This window comes from Notolabrus celidotus, chromosome 7, assembly GCF_009762535.1.
Source record: "Notolabrus celidotus isolate fNotCel1 chromosome 7, fNotCel1.pri, whole genome shotgun sequence".
NCBI classification, from domain to species: domain Eukaryota; kingdom Metazoa; phylum Chordata; class Actinopteri; order Labriformes; family Labridae; genus Notolabrus; species Notolabrus celidotus.
The window spans coordinates 15,394,131-15,410,830 of NC_048278.1; the positions used below are offsets into that span (position 1 = coordinate 15,394,131).

General features: G+C 40.0%; 1 protein-coding gene across 1 annotated transcript in view; it reads left to right on the forward strand.

Moving 5' to 3' along the window:
- Positions 1-680: 680 nt before the first annotated feature.
- Positions 681-16,700, forward strand: part of LOC117816307 (inactive rhomboid protein 2-like) — a 33,471-nt gene continuing 17,451 nt past the window's right edge. The window contains exons 1-3 of the mRNA XM_034688510.1: positions 681-835; positions 7,505-7,577; positions 16,549-16,698. Of these exons, the coding sequence (XP_034544401.1) occupies positions 16,561-16,698 (138 nt within the window). The 5' untranslated portion in view covers positions 681-835; positions 7,505-7,577; positions 16,549-16,560. The remainder of the gene's footprint in view (positions 836-7,504; positions 7,578-16,548; positions 16,699-16,700) is intronic.

The window sequence follows — 16,700 nt, forward strand, 5'->3', positions numbered from 1 at the left end:
GTCATCAGTTACAATGTAATTTAGTAACTCAAAGTTACATTATTGATACTTAAAATGATTCTATATTCTAGATATCGGATCATATAGTTGTGTTTAGTAACAACTGGATCGTAGATATCTAAAATGGGAGTTTTTTCCAATGAACAATAATTTTACAGCATATATCTAGAATTGTTTTATTCTAGATAGGAGAATGGTCTGCAAATTTGAAATTACAGGCTCAATACATTAATGGTAAAAGCAACGATATATGTATTTATAAGGATGACATTGTCGATGTTTATAAGGACAATTGGATCGTTTGATTGTCCATGTTACTTTAACCAGGAAGAACTATAGACTGTATATAAAGAAAGAATGGAATGAAAGATGAATTACAGAACGCTTTGATAAATGTACAGTCTCACTAATAATGTTAAAAGGCGAAACGTTTTACACTCAAGTATTCATAAGAGTAAGTAAAAGTAAGTAAAGACCAAAATATTCATGAGAGGTTTCACTATAAGGTTTTTGGTTGTAAAGTGGTTTATGTCAGCTACAGCTACTGTACATCTTGTGTACTGGTTTGTGAAATACTTTGGTCTGTGACGGCTCCTGTAGTTTCTGAGTTTCTCCCACGCGGGCGGGCCGTTGTTGGGCGGGGCTTGGCTCGACTCCTCTGTGGGATGAGTCGTTACGCTGGCTCCGCCCACCGCTTCTCCGTGGAGTTGCAGGCAAGGATGTTGGAAGAGAGGAAGAGGGAAGTAGGGGCACACTGGACAGTAGCAGACAGTAATGTTGCATATCGGATAAACCGTCTGCTCACAAATATTAACCCAGTTGTTTCTTCGCCCAGGTGAGTGTAACAAAACTATTCAGACCTTATAAATTGTTGTCGGAGTTGTTAAAAGTTATCGTTAACTTCAGAATGTTTGGACCAAAGCTTATTATCGACTTTTTTAAAACGAAAGCAGATTTTAAATACACTTGTAAAACACCTTTTACTTTCGCGAGTTCGGAAAACCTGACCTTTAGTAGGACTTTAAACCTAGTTAATTACATTTCAAATATTAGCTTACAACGTCGGTGTTCATGTGAGGGTGAACGAGCCGCTGAAAGCATGCCTAGACAAGCCCTTTGTTGCTCTACCCGCTCAGGCAAATACCAATATTCATCTCAGATTACCTTCTCTAATCCCCTTCAAGTTAATTGTAGTCACAATTTGCCGACCAATTCTTTTGTTGTTTAATTCATCCTATGTTGTAACTCAAGAGTGCGTAGGATGGAGTTTTCACACATCTGTGTTACTGGAATAATTGTCTCTAAAAATGTGTCTTTTCGTCACGAAATGTCAAAGTTTACTGACTGGACGTGAAACGTTTTAGTTACTGCTATCAGTACCCTTCACATATTCGACTTTCTCTTTCATACACAGAAGGGGGGAAGACAAGCCATAATGAACTGCAGCTTGACAGTTTACTATACAAAATACATGGATGTCATTGAATGCAGCACGTGTCACGGTTATCTGTTCAACTCCTGTTAAGAGAAATGTGTGAAGGAGACTAACATAGACCATACAGTATAATCAAAAGCAACCTCCTTTTTATGTAATGAATTTATATGTTACTATTCTGAAATATAAACTAGGTGGAAATGTAGGTAAGTGGTACTTAGTGTTATTTACATTCCTGTTTGTAGGTGTTGCGTTTGTGTTGAATGAGGACAAGGTTAGTGAACCACAAACAGAGGAGAAGTCTACACAAAGTTCAGGTTTTTTTTCAATGGGATTTTAGTGCTCTTAGGTTTTCTGACACCACTGTCATGTAAATACTTGCCTGATCAACAAATTATTACACTGAAATTATGCACAAAGCTCTGCAGCTGGTTGATGACATTAAAGGGTGTGGTCAAAATCACCATTGCAGTAATTAGTATAGTGTAATCATATTTGCCAAAATGAAAAATCACATCATACAAACATACACTGTAAGGTTAATGTGGCGACTGTATATGCTAATTACACATTACTCATAAATATGACCATGGCTTGTAAAATAGATAAATGACAATGTGCACCATGCAGTAATTGTTAAGATACTGTACATACAGGAGTTACAACTGACCATACTGGGATATGGTGTGCACAGCAATATATTGTGAAATCTAGTGGGCAAAACTACACACTGTTGTCATAGAATAGCATTACGTTGTATGCAATCAGAGCAGTGTGCTCAGCTAGCATTAACCCCTTATTGAACTTCTGGAGAAGATACTAGAGTATTACAGTATGCAATGCAAATTAAAAGGAAGTTTATAGTGGAAGGTGGTGTGTATGTTGTTGTCCAAGAGACCGCATTAACAGCTGCATTTGGTTGGTTGAGCAGCTATGTTGTTTACACCACAGGGGCACCTGTCACTGAGTCAACAGACACTGTCAGGAGAAACCATGACAGCACACAGCACAATTGAGAAAAATGAACATTCTGGGATCATAAGGAAACATGAGCTCAGCCATAGTATAAGATTAAATCACCAGAAACAGAAAGTATATATTTGGTTATCTTGTTTGTATGTTCATATTCTACAGAAGGAGTTTTGATTTTTCTGAACCTGGTTTAAGGTGTGTGGTTTAAAGATGGACCACATCGTCAGGGTACTTATTGGACTTCCCGACAGCTCTCCTGTAAACTTTGAAGTGCTTTAAAGGATTGATCGTTCTTTGATAGAAGTTACAAGTGCAGTTTCAGAGAATGCAACTGCTCTGAGATTTCAGTTTCTCCGTTTTTACCTCCAGGTAAAACTGCACCACAGTCCATTTTATCTTACCCAAATATCAGAGTCATGTGCAGCCAATTTCACGTTTTACCACCTTCCCGCCTTTTTCAAAGCCGCAATCAAATCCTGTTTTCCCTTTCTTCTGAGGGCTTTCATTCCTTGATCTATCTGATATTGCTGGTACATGTGACACGCCCAGATAAACACTGCATTTTTTCCTTTTATAAAACCAACCCATCTCAGTAACAAGAGCTGCTTGCAAGGCTGGGAATTTTTTCTCCACGCTGGGATGCCAGCCTTCATTGACAGACCATGATACATGATCCCAAAATATTTGAACACACCAGAAATGCCTTCAAACTCTGAGTCATTAACCTTAAAAGGCTGTGCTCCTGCTCTGCTACAAACCTCTCAGCAGTGCAGGGGGTAGGTCGGTCACATGGACAATGTATTTGCTGTGGCTCAGAATTGGCTCATTGTACTCTAGTTTTCTTATGAGATCCAGGAGAGGACCAAATGTCTTTACTCACATTCTGTCTGGCGCTGCAGTCACTTTGTGACAGTAAGCGAGAGTACACACTGCTTTGTTTTCACATCTTTAGCAGCCAAGCAGGCCCAGCTGACAAGAATCTCTGTTATAAAAACCTCTCCGGAGTTAGCTCTTTGTGTGGACATATTTTATTGTATGCACACACTTGTTGCACATGTGGGAAAAAGAAAAGCCTGACAGGGTAGCTGTACCTATTTTCATACGTGCTGTACTCTAAATAGATTAGTTATTTAGGCCAAAATTGTAAGAAACAAGGAAAGGGAAAACATCTGAGCTTGCATACTGTGCAGGTTTGGGCATGCATGCTCTTGGAATATGTCGCAATGTTTGAAATTGTCAGGAGGAACAGTGAGGTCGAAGCCAAGGTGCTTTCAAACAGCATACCTCCATAGTGAACTCAGATTACTCTCTTCTAACAGCTTTGAAGTGGAACTATTGATTTGTTTGAGGCACAGAAGTGCTATCAACAGCCAGAGAGGGGTAAGGGGATATGTAAAGAACCAAGGTTCTGTTTAGACAGTCATCATTGTCTTTAAGAGATATCGTGGTTGGAAGTGAAGAATGAGGGGGCAGTTGCAATTGTTGCTCTGACTGTGTAGAAGCACTCAAATACACACACACATGCACTCGTAAAACTCACACTCCGTCCTACCTACGCAGCTCCTGCTGGCACAAAGACTCCCAGCTCAGTCTTGATCACTTTTGTACCCTGCACACACAGGAACAGTGCAGACGCACCCCAGAAGAACAACTTTAACCTTTTCACAGCATTCATATGAAATTTACAAGAAGGATGTCGCTTCATTGCTACCATCAAAGGCTTTGTTTGTCTTAAAAAGGTCTTGTTAAAACAGAGCACTCCTCTTTACTCTCAGGGCACTCTGCCAGCTGGCTGCTGGCCCGAGTACTGTGGAGCTCCCGCACACCGAATCCTTTATGGGCTTTCATTTACAGCATGCAAGTTGTACAACAGCACACTTTGTTCAGATGCACAGGCTTCATCAGGAAAACTACACTAGTCAGAGATGAGTTTCTCCTATCAGCATGTCCTTTGTATGAATAATGTCGTCATTGTGAGTTATGGTTTGACAGGTTTTCCTAATTGAATGACTGTATTTTTTTTGGAGTCACAACCAAAAGAGCTCTTACAGTTAATTGTTGGCTCTTATCATACACTGCTCACTCAATGGCATACAGTTTAATATTTATTCTCTGTTAATCATGGGGACACAGTCAGTACAGTTTTGAGTAGGCATGCATTGATCCATTCCTGGTATTGGGTATCGGACAGATACTGACTGAAAAAGCTTGGTCATGTATCGGGGAAAAGGCTGATCCATCAAGAAGATCTATTCAAATCAGTTCTCTGAATTTCTGTGTTTCCAAAAACCATGTGCACATACCACATCATCAGCTTCAGTAAAAAACATTGTCAGCCGAGCAAAATCTAATGCTACCCTGAAGACAACTGTGCAGCAACATTTAACTTTCCCCTTTAAACTAGACTATCAGTTATGTCATAATGACTTCTGCCTTTTTGACGTTTTATTTATTCACATGATGCAGCATTTACCCTAGTGAGCCTGGACTCAATGCATTGTCTTTTTGGTTTGTTTAGTGCACACACAGCTGACCTTAAACAGGTCAGAGACCCTGTGCTGCACAACACCCAGCTGAGACATAAGGTGTTTTTCCACCACAGGAACTTGAACTGAACTATGTGCTTTTCAATCGGAGGAACCAGGGTCTAAATTTAGTTCTGGGGTAGATAATAACCTGAAGTTGCCGTACTCCTAAGTGCTTTCACGCTTGGATTGTTTGGAGGAGTTGTTCTGAAACAGGGGTGGTTTTCCTCCTTGGCTAGGATAGTTTGGACATATGTGAACACCAAGCAACCTCCATTCTCAAAATATGAAGCCCTGCAGAAGTGTTATAAACTGCAGTTCATTGAGCGTCCACTTGAGGCTGGCTGCAGAAACACCGGAAACCACATACACACCAATTAAAAAAAGATGATCTTTACAGCAATAATAAACATGTTTACAGCCTGGTTAAAAATGGCTTCGGTCTGAATAGCTAATTTCTCTATCGGCACATACTGTACGGGGGGTGATTTTTTTTTAACACGGCAGTTCAGAAGATATTAAGATTACGAGTTTTGACCATTTAAGGACTGACTTGACTAATAGGCGGGAACACTGGAGCTGTTGGCAAGGAGGCTCAAAGCCCGCCTCTTTACCTCACACTAGCTTAACAGCAGTTTGGTTGTCTTCAGCATTTCCAATATGGCTCCCGCTGATGATTAGCTGATAATTAGCTTCGAAAGAGCACTTCAGAAACAGATTGGTCAAGTCACAGATACTACGTCCTCTAATTATACAGTCTATGGCCCGACCCCCACTTTGGGAACCCCTGGCCTAGAGGAGTTTGTCTAGGCTTCATTGCAGTCGAACACTGGAGTGGCTCATTTGCAGTGAGAACACAATCAACTCAACAACTGGAACAACTGCTTGACACATCACTCTGATAGTTAGCTTAAGAATCCATCCATCCATCCATCCATCCATCCATCTTCTTCCGCTTATCCGGGTCCGGGTCGCGGGGGCAGCAGCCTCAGCAGGGAAGCCCAGACACTCCTCTCCCCAGCCACTTCCACCAGCACTTCTGGGAGGATCCCGAGGCGCTCCCAGGCCAGCTGAGAGATATAGTCTCGCCAGCGTGTCCTGGGCCATCCCCGTGGCCTCCTCCCAGTCGGACATGCCCGAAACACCTCCCCACGGAGACGTCCGGGGGGCATCCTGACCGGATGCCCGAACCACTTCATCTTGCTCCTCTCGATCCGGAGGAGCAGCGGCTCTACTTTGAGCCTCCCCCAGATGCCTGAGCTCCTAATCCTATCTCTAAGGCTGAGCCCAGCCACCCTGCGGAGAAGCTCATTTTGGCCGCTTGTATTCGCAATCTCGTTCTTTCGGTCACTACTAGCATAAGAATAGATGGGCTAATGTTACTCACCATTACGTCACCATCCAATAAAACAATAGCTGAAGAGCTACTTGTAGCGTCATTACAGAACTCAACTTCTGTATTTTTGTGAGTGGTGTTGTAACACTCGACAAATATGCTAATGTTCCTAAATGTTGATGAGGCATCCACATTGACCTCGCTGCTCCAGGTCAACCTACAACTCGAGGTGCATTTCCACCAAGTGAATGACAGATGTGTGTGATGTTATTGTGGACGGCAGGCGGGATAAAACACTGCGGTTAATCTACCGATCAGACCTGTTCAGCATTGCAGGCCCTGCCCCCCCAAAACCCCGGGGACCTTTGAAAAGTACTACCCACCTAGCAGGGGCTTTTTAGGGGGCAGATTATCTACCTCTGAACTAAATTTAGACCTTGGGTCCACCGGTCGAAACGCACGTGGTTCCGGGGTAAAGTCCCTAGTCCCAGGGTAAAGTCCCTCTGGTCAAAAAATAGGCCTTCATTTTTCTTGCTAGGTTAACATTAGTGTCCACTGGGACAAGTATGCATGGCATTTGTTTACCTTTGCAGAGGAGCCTGTGCAGTAATGATGTATGGACAGTCCTGCGATGTTGTGTACTCAGTCCCCTTTACAATACTGTGGGGTAAGGTTGTCAAGGGGGCTGATGGGCTTCACTACACTCAGAAAGAAGAAAGCTAAAGTGTTGCTTTTGTTTCTATGGTTATTATTTTAAATTTGCTCATTTTACATCATGATACCCTAGCCTCTGAGTTAATCTCGTAAAAAGTATTCAGCAATGTTTTTAATTTAAACTGCCTCTGTGAAAAGAACTGAAAGACAACCACTTGTATAAAGTTTGGATTTACTCTTAATTCATAATGACTAAAAGAGCTCAGATTAGCTCAGTTAATGGATGTGAGGATGTAAATATTTTCAGAACATCATCACTTCTTACTCGTCAATCATGTTCTCAGTGTCCATTATGTATCATGTTTCCATTATCAATCATTCATCTCACCACAACACATGGTACCTCCGTGTTTTTGATCACACTGTTTTGTGTGTGTGGAGGTATCTTAAGTAGCTTTTAGACTTGTTTTTACTTTTCTTCCATGTGCCCCTTTAAGTTTGTGGCATTCATATTGAAATGCTGTGAATGCATTAACAACCATGGTCAACTAACACTTCCACTTTGCTTTTGCATTTTGTCAGGATCTCTGAGGAGGGGTGCTCATAAAACTTGGTGGATGTGAAGAAGAAGAAGTGATGAGGCAGTTCTCTGAAGGTCAGTTCCTCTTTTAGCCTGCAGGAGTTTCAGAAACAGTCTATTAGCAGCATTAGCAGACCACAACAGCAACTTCTTCTGCTGTGGACATGCACAGGAAAATGACTGATCTTATTATAATGTTGATCTCACAATGACTCATTCAGCCATGGATTCTACTGATAAACAGGACATAATTATCTGAAAAGTGAATCATTCTAATTAATGTATTTTAAAGAAGTGTGAAGAAGCTAATTCTAAAGTCTCTGTGAAAACAGGAAGGATGTTGTTGTGAAATATGGTCTAGTGCTCTGTTCTGGATTGTCTCACATTCAAATAAGTGTAAGAAAACACCCAAATTAACATGCTTGAAGTCACTGTCCTGACTCAGAGTTGTTATTGCTTTCATGATGTTTGATGATACAAGCCTCTTTATGACCAACAAAAGCAAACTAGATTATCAACTACAAGATCGACCTTTTCGATTCTGTAGTTTCGAAACTGATGTTATCACTGTGAGGGGGAAGGTGTTAGAAGAGGGGAGCATGCTGAAGAATGAACATTTTCTGCAAAGTGAGTGAAACATTACATAGCAGCTCTCGCTTTCTTACCTTCATCCATCTTTGTGCTGCATCTACAGGTGAAAATGTCATTGTAATCACATGGATTTGAGGGAGAGAGAAGGACATTTTTTAAAATGTATTTCATGTATAGATGTAAGGGGTACAAAATAATAGATATACTGTCATGAAAGCAAATACTTGTATTATTGCACATCCCTAGAGAAGAGGATGTTTTTTTGTCAGAAAACTGCTTACAAATGTATGGGACATACGTGTAATAATTCATTTTTTTCTTTTTGTATTATTGTTGTTATTGGGGTTATCATAGTTATAATTATTATTCTTGTAATTAGAATAATAATTATAATAATTATTGTTGTATTACTTTTTTTATCTTATATATTTGGGGTATTTTATTGTCTTGTCTATTCAACACAACTGTCAAATTATGTTAAAAAAGTTCTTCAAAAATCGGTTTATTTGAATTTTTACACATTACATACAGAGGATCAATGTAAACAATTAAAGCATGTGATGGTTTTTGTACAAGAAACAAAATATGTGAATTGATGAAAAAAAACACAATAGTAATAAATGATAATAATTTAAAATAAAAGATAAATAAATAAATAAGAAAAAAATAGTAGTGAAGATACAATAAAATAACTAGGTGAATATTTAAAAAATAAACAAGTGCAAAGGGTTAAAAATGCAATAACATTATTAAAAAAACAATAGTAGAAAAAGTTCTAATAAACAAAGTTCATTTAAAAAAAAGAAAATATGGGACAAAATCAGAAAAGATGTACTAAGTACTGAAGTGTCCATAAGGGGTGCAAAAATCATTACAAATAAAAAATCCCTACAGAAGCTTTAATCTAAAGATTCAAAAGACAACATACTGAATAACCAAAATGGATTTTTTGACTTGTCGAATTAATGATGAAATGGATTAATCCCTTTCTTGATTGACTAATCATTACAGTCTGCCTTCTGCATACTTACCATTGGTCAGTCCTGTGTGTTCAGTGTTCAGCGTCTGTATGAACATTATACGATTCTATTATAAAACTGAAGTAGGGTCAAAGTCTCTTTGACCGATACAAGTTACATCAATGTGTGAAATAGAAAAGTAGACAAGAGGTTGAGATGCTATTTCAGGTTTCACTTTGGTTACCAGAGCGCTCTGAAATGAAGTCAGATTGTCTCAGTTGATAAATTTCAAATGACGCAACCCTACTAAAGCTCGGTCTATAACGTTATGAAGCAAGCCTAGAGAAGCTCCCTTGTTTGATATGTTTAAGTGCTGTCTCCACTTGACACAGTAAGTATGCTTGGCCTGAGTGGACTCGGTCAACTGCTGCTTAGACTGAGAGTGGCAGAAAAGGAAACTTGATATCTTCCCCACATCCCCCTACATGCCGGTCATGTATGGTGTTATAGATAAGGACTGTTTGTCCTGCTTACAAACCCACGTGATTGCAGATACATAGTTCTGAGTGAATGTGTGCAATCAAGCCTGTCTCAAGGTTTACAAAGGGAAAAGCACTGTCATGTTCTCAGAGCAGACGCTGTCCTGAGGGAAGAGACTGAACCATGGCAACAGACAGACAGACAGACAGACAGACAGACACACACACACACACACACACACACACACACACACAGAAACTCGTGTGATACCACAAACACAAAGGGGTGGAGGTGACAAACACAGACACAGTGCAGTTTTGGACATGTTGGTGCTTTCCATGTCACATGATGACACTGCCTATGAATGATTTCAACAGTGAACATGCCTTTTCCTGGCTCTGACATGTGACTCATTGGTATCCGTGAACGCATTGAGTGAGTTGATGGGGTTCAAACACCACGTTTGCGGAAAGGGTCACTGAACAGACCTTTTTTTTATATCAATTGCTTTCTTCTTCTGTTTTTTTGAAGGCTTCACTTAATTTGGCTCCAATCTTCAATGGTCTTGAGAAACACACATGGAACATGACACACCGGATGTAATTTGCCCAAACCATCTGTTTTATTTGTTTATTTTGATATATTTTTATTCATTTAAAAATAAATGTCACATCACAGGGTGTGCTAGACATGGTTAGAGCATGAGCTGGAGTGCACAGATGGTTAATGATCAGAGAGATATGATTCCAGTTTGTTAAGCAAACACATACCCCTCTGCTGCTCACTGCTAACATCTCCAGACACCATTAATGGAAAATCCTAGTCATGTGGTCTTTTTTATGATAAGCTGTATCAACAGTCTGACTAAAGAGCCTTGCTGTTAACACTACAAGTCTCTTAGTTATTTTGTTTTTATATTTTTATACACTCACCAAGTCCTGGCTCATTTCCATTACAGAACCAACTATAGAACAGAAAGTACATCAAACAATGAATCATGCAAGACGTTCATCCACAGGTCATATAATCCGGAATTTTGGCAAAATATGTCAATGTTACTGAGAGGGCAGTTTGTGTGTGAACACCAGTGCTGTGGTCATACGGCAGTCAGAATACAACAACAGCCTTACTGCTGTAAAATGATCTTGAAGTGGAACGCTGCATTGAGTTTGGGATCCCTTACAAAGAGCCTGGTAATGAATTCATCTTCCTGAAGAGCACTGGTCAGGTTTTTCTTTTCTCTGGGGACCTCTTGAAAACTGCTCTGTTATTGTTTGTTTCTTACGAACAGTATTTTTCAGCAACAAAAACACTCAAATATGAACTCCCTTCACTCTCTTCCTTCAGTCCTATCAGCTTCTCTTGCTCTGCAGGTGTCTAGCTTTGATCATGTTTCTGTTCTCACCCTCTGCTGAACAGGATTTTCAGTCTGGTCCCATTAGTATCCCTCTGTGGATCCTAACAATGTCTACATTGATAGTGTATGGTCAGCGGCAGTCCCTCTGCCTCTTGAGCACTCTGTCCATTAGCCAAATCCCTCCCTATTTCATTATGTAAGTGGACAGATTCCAGCCTTCCATCCCGTACTAACGACTCCTAAACCACAGACAAGATTGCCAGAAACCTCCTCTCAGTCTGAAGAGGTCTCAGTCTGTCTGCCAAAGTTTTAAATATTTACCACTCATAATGAAAAACACTGTTGACAGAATCAAAATGTACGCCCCTAATAGCCGGTGTTACAGGTGTTATAGAGATGCTTGTTTTTTGAGGGGTAGGAGCACTAACAGTATGTAAAGCCCTGTCTGACTGCACCCCGGCTCTGTGGTAGAAAGTAAGCTATTGACTGAGCTGGTGTCAGATTTCCCTGCTGCGCCATTCCTGCCTCAGACACCCAAAGCCTCGCATTGATTTTATAAACCACAGCTCCAGGACAGCTTCAAGGCTTTCAAGACCCCCTAATGACATAATGGGTGTGTTGGCCGAGGCTTGTGACATTACAGGTTTATGTCTGAATTGCCTCTGATATGTCTGGAAATATTCAGTGTAATGCTGCAAGACTGGAATAGTCCGGCTGGTTGCTCTGCTGTGACTGTGGTTTGTGCAGACTGGAAGCCAGAGATAAGTAAGGTTGACGCCATGAGTGCATGAGTAATCAACTAGGGATGTACATTTTAAGTATTTTCCGTGATCGATTTTTGGAAATGTTAACGATCAATTATCGATTAATTGGTAAAAAAAACAACATTATTATTCTTACGTCAAAAACAATGCCAAATACGTTGGCATTGTTTTATAATAGTTAATAGTTGTTTTCCCCCTAAATTGTATTTTCTACAGCAACAAAATGCAAATAACTGACTGTATTGGATACGGGTACATGTTTGACACGCAGAATATCAACGATCAGGTTCATTCAAATATTCTACGCGGACATAGTCTTATAAAGGGAAGCCTGAGACTACTAACAGAAGCATACTTCAGACTTGCAGTGTCCAGTTTGCTGCCTACTCGTTCTTATTGAGAAAAATAACGTGTATTCAATCAGGTGTCAGCCGAGAGCGCAACCGTGTCACTATTCAGCTGCAGAAAAGCCCAGACGGCTCTGATGTTGCTGCTCTGCAAACGTAGCGTACCTGAATTTCCCACCTGTCTGTTGCCTTCGTATCCAAAGGAGGGCTATATCCTGTTTAAAGTTGTCAACCTTCGTGTCGTTGTTGGCAGCAGTTTTGTATTGATCCTCTTTAAAAAAAAGCGCACGTGGAGACCTGACGCGCAGCCGCAGCCGCCAGCTGAGCGTCTCCGCTGTGCGGAACACCTTTAACAGCTGATTCACATCGAAACATGCTTTAAACTTAAAACACTTCCATGATAGCTTATGGTAATATGAGACCACATGATGTTTGTTCCACGTGACGGAAAATTGATAACAAAAATGTGTGTTTCGAGTAATTTCTTAACAATCAATTAATCGATAATCGATTAATTGTGGTCATCCCTATAATCAACCTAATTACATCAAAGTCTTAGATGGCTGTGGATGTGATAACGAGTTGTGTGTAATTTGTGTTTTCAAAGTGTGCACACACGTGTAAATATAACGTGTTGTTTGTAAACACTGACTGCAAGACGCAGTGATCTCAACATGAGTAATCATACTGTAGCTTTGATGAGTTTTTAAATAGCTGGGTTTTTAAGATGATGTTCTCATTCAGATCATAAGCAGAACAAGCTGCCAGATCATCACTATGTGTAATCAATACAAGGAGTGCATGGCTGTTGTTCTATTATGAGCTACACCTGGAGAATGCATAATGGTCTAAGGTCATTATTGATCCCTGTCCTCTGATGTCATCAAGTGTCACTCAGCTGCTGTATCAGTTGCTTTTTGAGTTGCAGTCCAAAGGAGTAAATTAGGTGCTGCAGATTTGATTTGCTCCCTAATGCCCTTGTAACTCTTTTAAATTTGTAATTGAATGTAAGAGTCATGTTTATTATGTCAAATTGGTAACCTATGCTGACCACATAACCTGCTTATGAACCGGTCATGTTGAGGATGAGAGATCAACCTAAAGAAGTCCCCCACCGACCAATCAGGGGCTTTGTTGACAGAGCTCTGTGAGCAAGACAGGCAAAACACTTGATTTTTTTTTTATAACACGTGTCATGGCAACACGACCCTGGCAAAACTGTGTGCAAGGGCATCCAAGAGTTTGCTGCCCATGCCATAATACACTGTGTTCCAAATTATTATGTAAGTTGTATTTTTGTGAATATTTTAAAAACTATGTTAACAGTCGTTTTTCAATTAGTTAAGAAGTCAGATAGTGAATATATTTCTTCAAACATGTGGTTAAAATGAGGCTGTTCAAAGTTAGTTGACTTTATTTTCAAATAAATGCAGAATCTGCAGAAAGGAGTGTGCCAAATTATTATGAAAGTGATTAGAGCATTTAACTTATAAAAATAAAAACTAAACACCGTTTTAAACATTCTATTGATAAAAAATAATATTTACTTCAAATGTATTCAAAAATCAACAAAAAAACAAGTTTTCTTTACATTTGTATACAAAAAAAACCTGTTAATTCCTTTAAATATTTCAAATGTTAAGTGTTTCTCTAATGTCCAGTATAACCTCCTATCTGTTAATGAGGGTCAGAAGTCGCTGGTAAACAGATTTAGTTAGGTTTCTGATGACTTCTCTGCTGACACTGTGTGCTGCACCTTGTATGGCTTTCCAAAGAGGCTCTTTGAACTGTATTTCTCACCATCACTGTACATTATGTCCTTTATTATTGACCACAAGTTCTCAGTCAGGTTGAGATCAGGTGTGCAGGCCAGCCAGTTCATGAGGCAATGTGTTTAAAGCCCTGAGATGCCATCCTGTCTTACGTGAGGCATGTGACACTAGCGTTTTTTCACTTGAGGTGATGTCTTTTCTACTGTGGAAAGAAACTTTTACACCATCCTGAACCCGGAAAGGACCGAAAGGTTCATCATTAACAACGACAGCCCAGAACGTAACACCACCACCACCTTGTACACGTCGTTGTCGAGTTGAATGGCCACTTGAAATCCAACCAGATGCCCACCCATCTGGTTCATCTAGGGTTGCCCGGCACTCATCAGTGAATATAACTTTGGAGAAGTTGGCCTTCATGTGTTGTTTAGCCCATTCCAGTCGTTTTTTCCCGATGTATTTTCTTCAGTGGAGGTCTTTTCTTTGCCTTCTGGACCTTTTTCCACTCGTCTTAGCGTCCTACATCGAGTAGATCAGGTTACATCATCTAGCCCCACAGCTTTAAAAGTGGCCTGACTTGTAGTTTAGGGGCCTCTAGTAACCTCTCAACGGATTTTTGACAGTTCTCAGCTTGATAATGTTTGACAGGCTTTTCTATTCTGGGTTTTCTCCCATCCTGACTATTTTGAACGTATCTTTTTATGGTTCCGTGGTCACGCTGTAATTTCTTGGGCATATAATTTGTAGACTCCCTCTTTCTCAGACTCTTGACAATTTGATTCTTTTCCTCTTTGGTCAGGTCATTTTTCTTGCCCATGGTTAAAGTTGAATAGGACTTGCATAATAATATGATAATGTGACACACCTATGTATATACACAGGGTCTGGGATAAAGGATATTCGAAAGCTTTGAGGATTCAAACGAAAAGGGTTTTGTTAAAGCACAAGGCCTTAAATACATCATACTAAAACACTATTTTTTTCTAAACATCAGTCTTCCAGATTTTCAAGGAAAGGTAAACTGCATAATAAATTGGAAGTGTAACTGAAGAAAACAGGTGGCTGTCAAGCAAAGACAAAGGAAAAGGAAAAGCGGACCTTACCTGCGACTTCTCTTCCCCGGCCACCGTGCACGGTTCTCGGGACCAGCCTACGCTGTTTCCTTCTTATGACCCCTCAGTCTTTCAGATGACAGTTCATTTGTGAAAATAGATAAGACACACAACAATAACTCAAATGCAATAGGAAAAGGGGGAGAACTTATCAAAATCCTTCAACAGCTTTCTCTTTTCGCGCCCCCCCCCCACTGCACAGGTGACTACCTGAGCTAATCAAGACCACAGCTTCACCATCTCATTGGCCAATTGACCAGGAATGCCCACCCACATGTAGTTCGACAGCCATAACACCTATACTCAGGACAGTGTTGCCGTAACACATATGAAATAGCCTATGTTCATGGCAGTTAGTCATGGTGCTTTTTACTATCATCCTACAGCAGAGATTGATCAAAGCACAGAAGCCTTGTGTTTATAAGATATGCTTCATACTCCTTTTCATTGACTCCATACTGCTCTGTTTAATACTGCCATTGCTGCCGCTCAGATGATCACCAAAAATGTGTTGTACACATCACAATTCATCTGACCAATGAGTTTATTCAATGAAATAAACAGGTGTGATTATAATCAGATGCTTTTTGCACGTATCATAGACAGGAATATAATAAGCTTTTCCATGTTTGTCAGCTGAGTTGATATTAGTCTGGAGTGTGTGTTCAATTTCTTCATATTTCTCTAGCATCACTGTTTGATTACCAAGCATAAAACATGATGATTTGCTGAGGTCAGACTTGTTCATGTTTGTGGTTGGTCATTCAGGGGTCACCTGGGTATGCTGAACTTGCTTCTGATCTCTGGGATCATTTTAGGGGTGTATTTGAATTGAAACACAAGGCAAGACAACTCCCATTCCTTTCTTTAAACCTCTTCCATCATGATTACATTCACTTTAATCAAATTCCTATGCTCTGTGTAGCAAGACAAGCTTCTATCCTTGATATACCACCAATTTCAATCTGCTGAATTTAATGCAGGGCCAGCTGTTTTCAGAATCACTTAATAAAATTGCCTTCGAAAGTCATCAAGAAGCAGAGTGGGCCATGATTCATTTAGCAGATTGAACTGGAGGAGAGCCAGCAGCTGTTTAAGGAGACTGTTTGTTTGGATCAGAGTCTGTATATAGTTTCCATTTTGAGTTGTTGGGACCACAAAGTAAATTTGAGGATGCTCTGAGATTTCTAAATTGGCCACAATAAAAACCAAACACATGAATTCAAGTTTGTAAAGCTGAGCAATTTGTGCTATTTTAAACTCGTGGTTTTTTGGATTTGAATCAAGCTTTGTTAAGATTTTCACTGTTCCCCATGATCACCAATATTTCATCAGTTATGAGTAATAATATTCACTAATCACTACTATGTTTATAACATGTTAATAATGTGAAAAATATATTTCCTAACATCTTCATAATTATAAACATACATGTTTGTTGTTTTTGAAAAAGCTAAAAGGTCTCTCTTCATTTCGGATCTACATTTTTCAAAAGTTGTTTTAGTCATTTAGTCAGAACGTTTTAATTACATGTAATGCTAATAGAGAGAATGTGGTGCGTCACTGTACTGCACTTGTGCACGTTAGCGCTGTCAACTGTCTAATGTAAATACTTATTTTATTCATGTTTATATGGTACTTTAACTCTGACTTCCTCTCTGCAGCACTCTGACAGGATGGCATCACAGGAGGGCGAGGAGCCCCCTCCATATGGAGGTCAATCAGATAGCCGTCTAAAGAGCAAGAAGCCGCCCAGCCTTGTAATAGCAATCCCTCCACCTGAGGAGATGATGTCACACAACCCGGCAAAACAGGT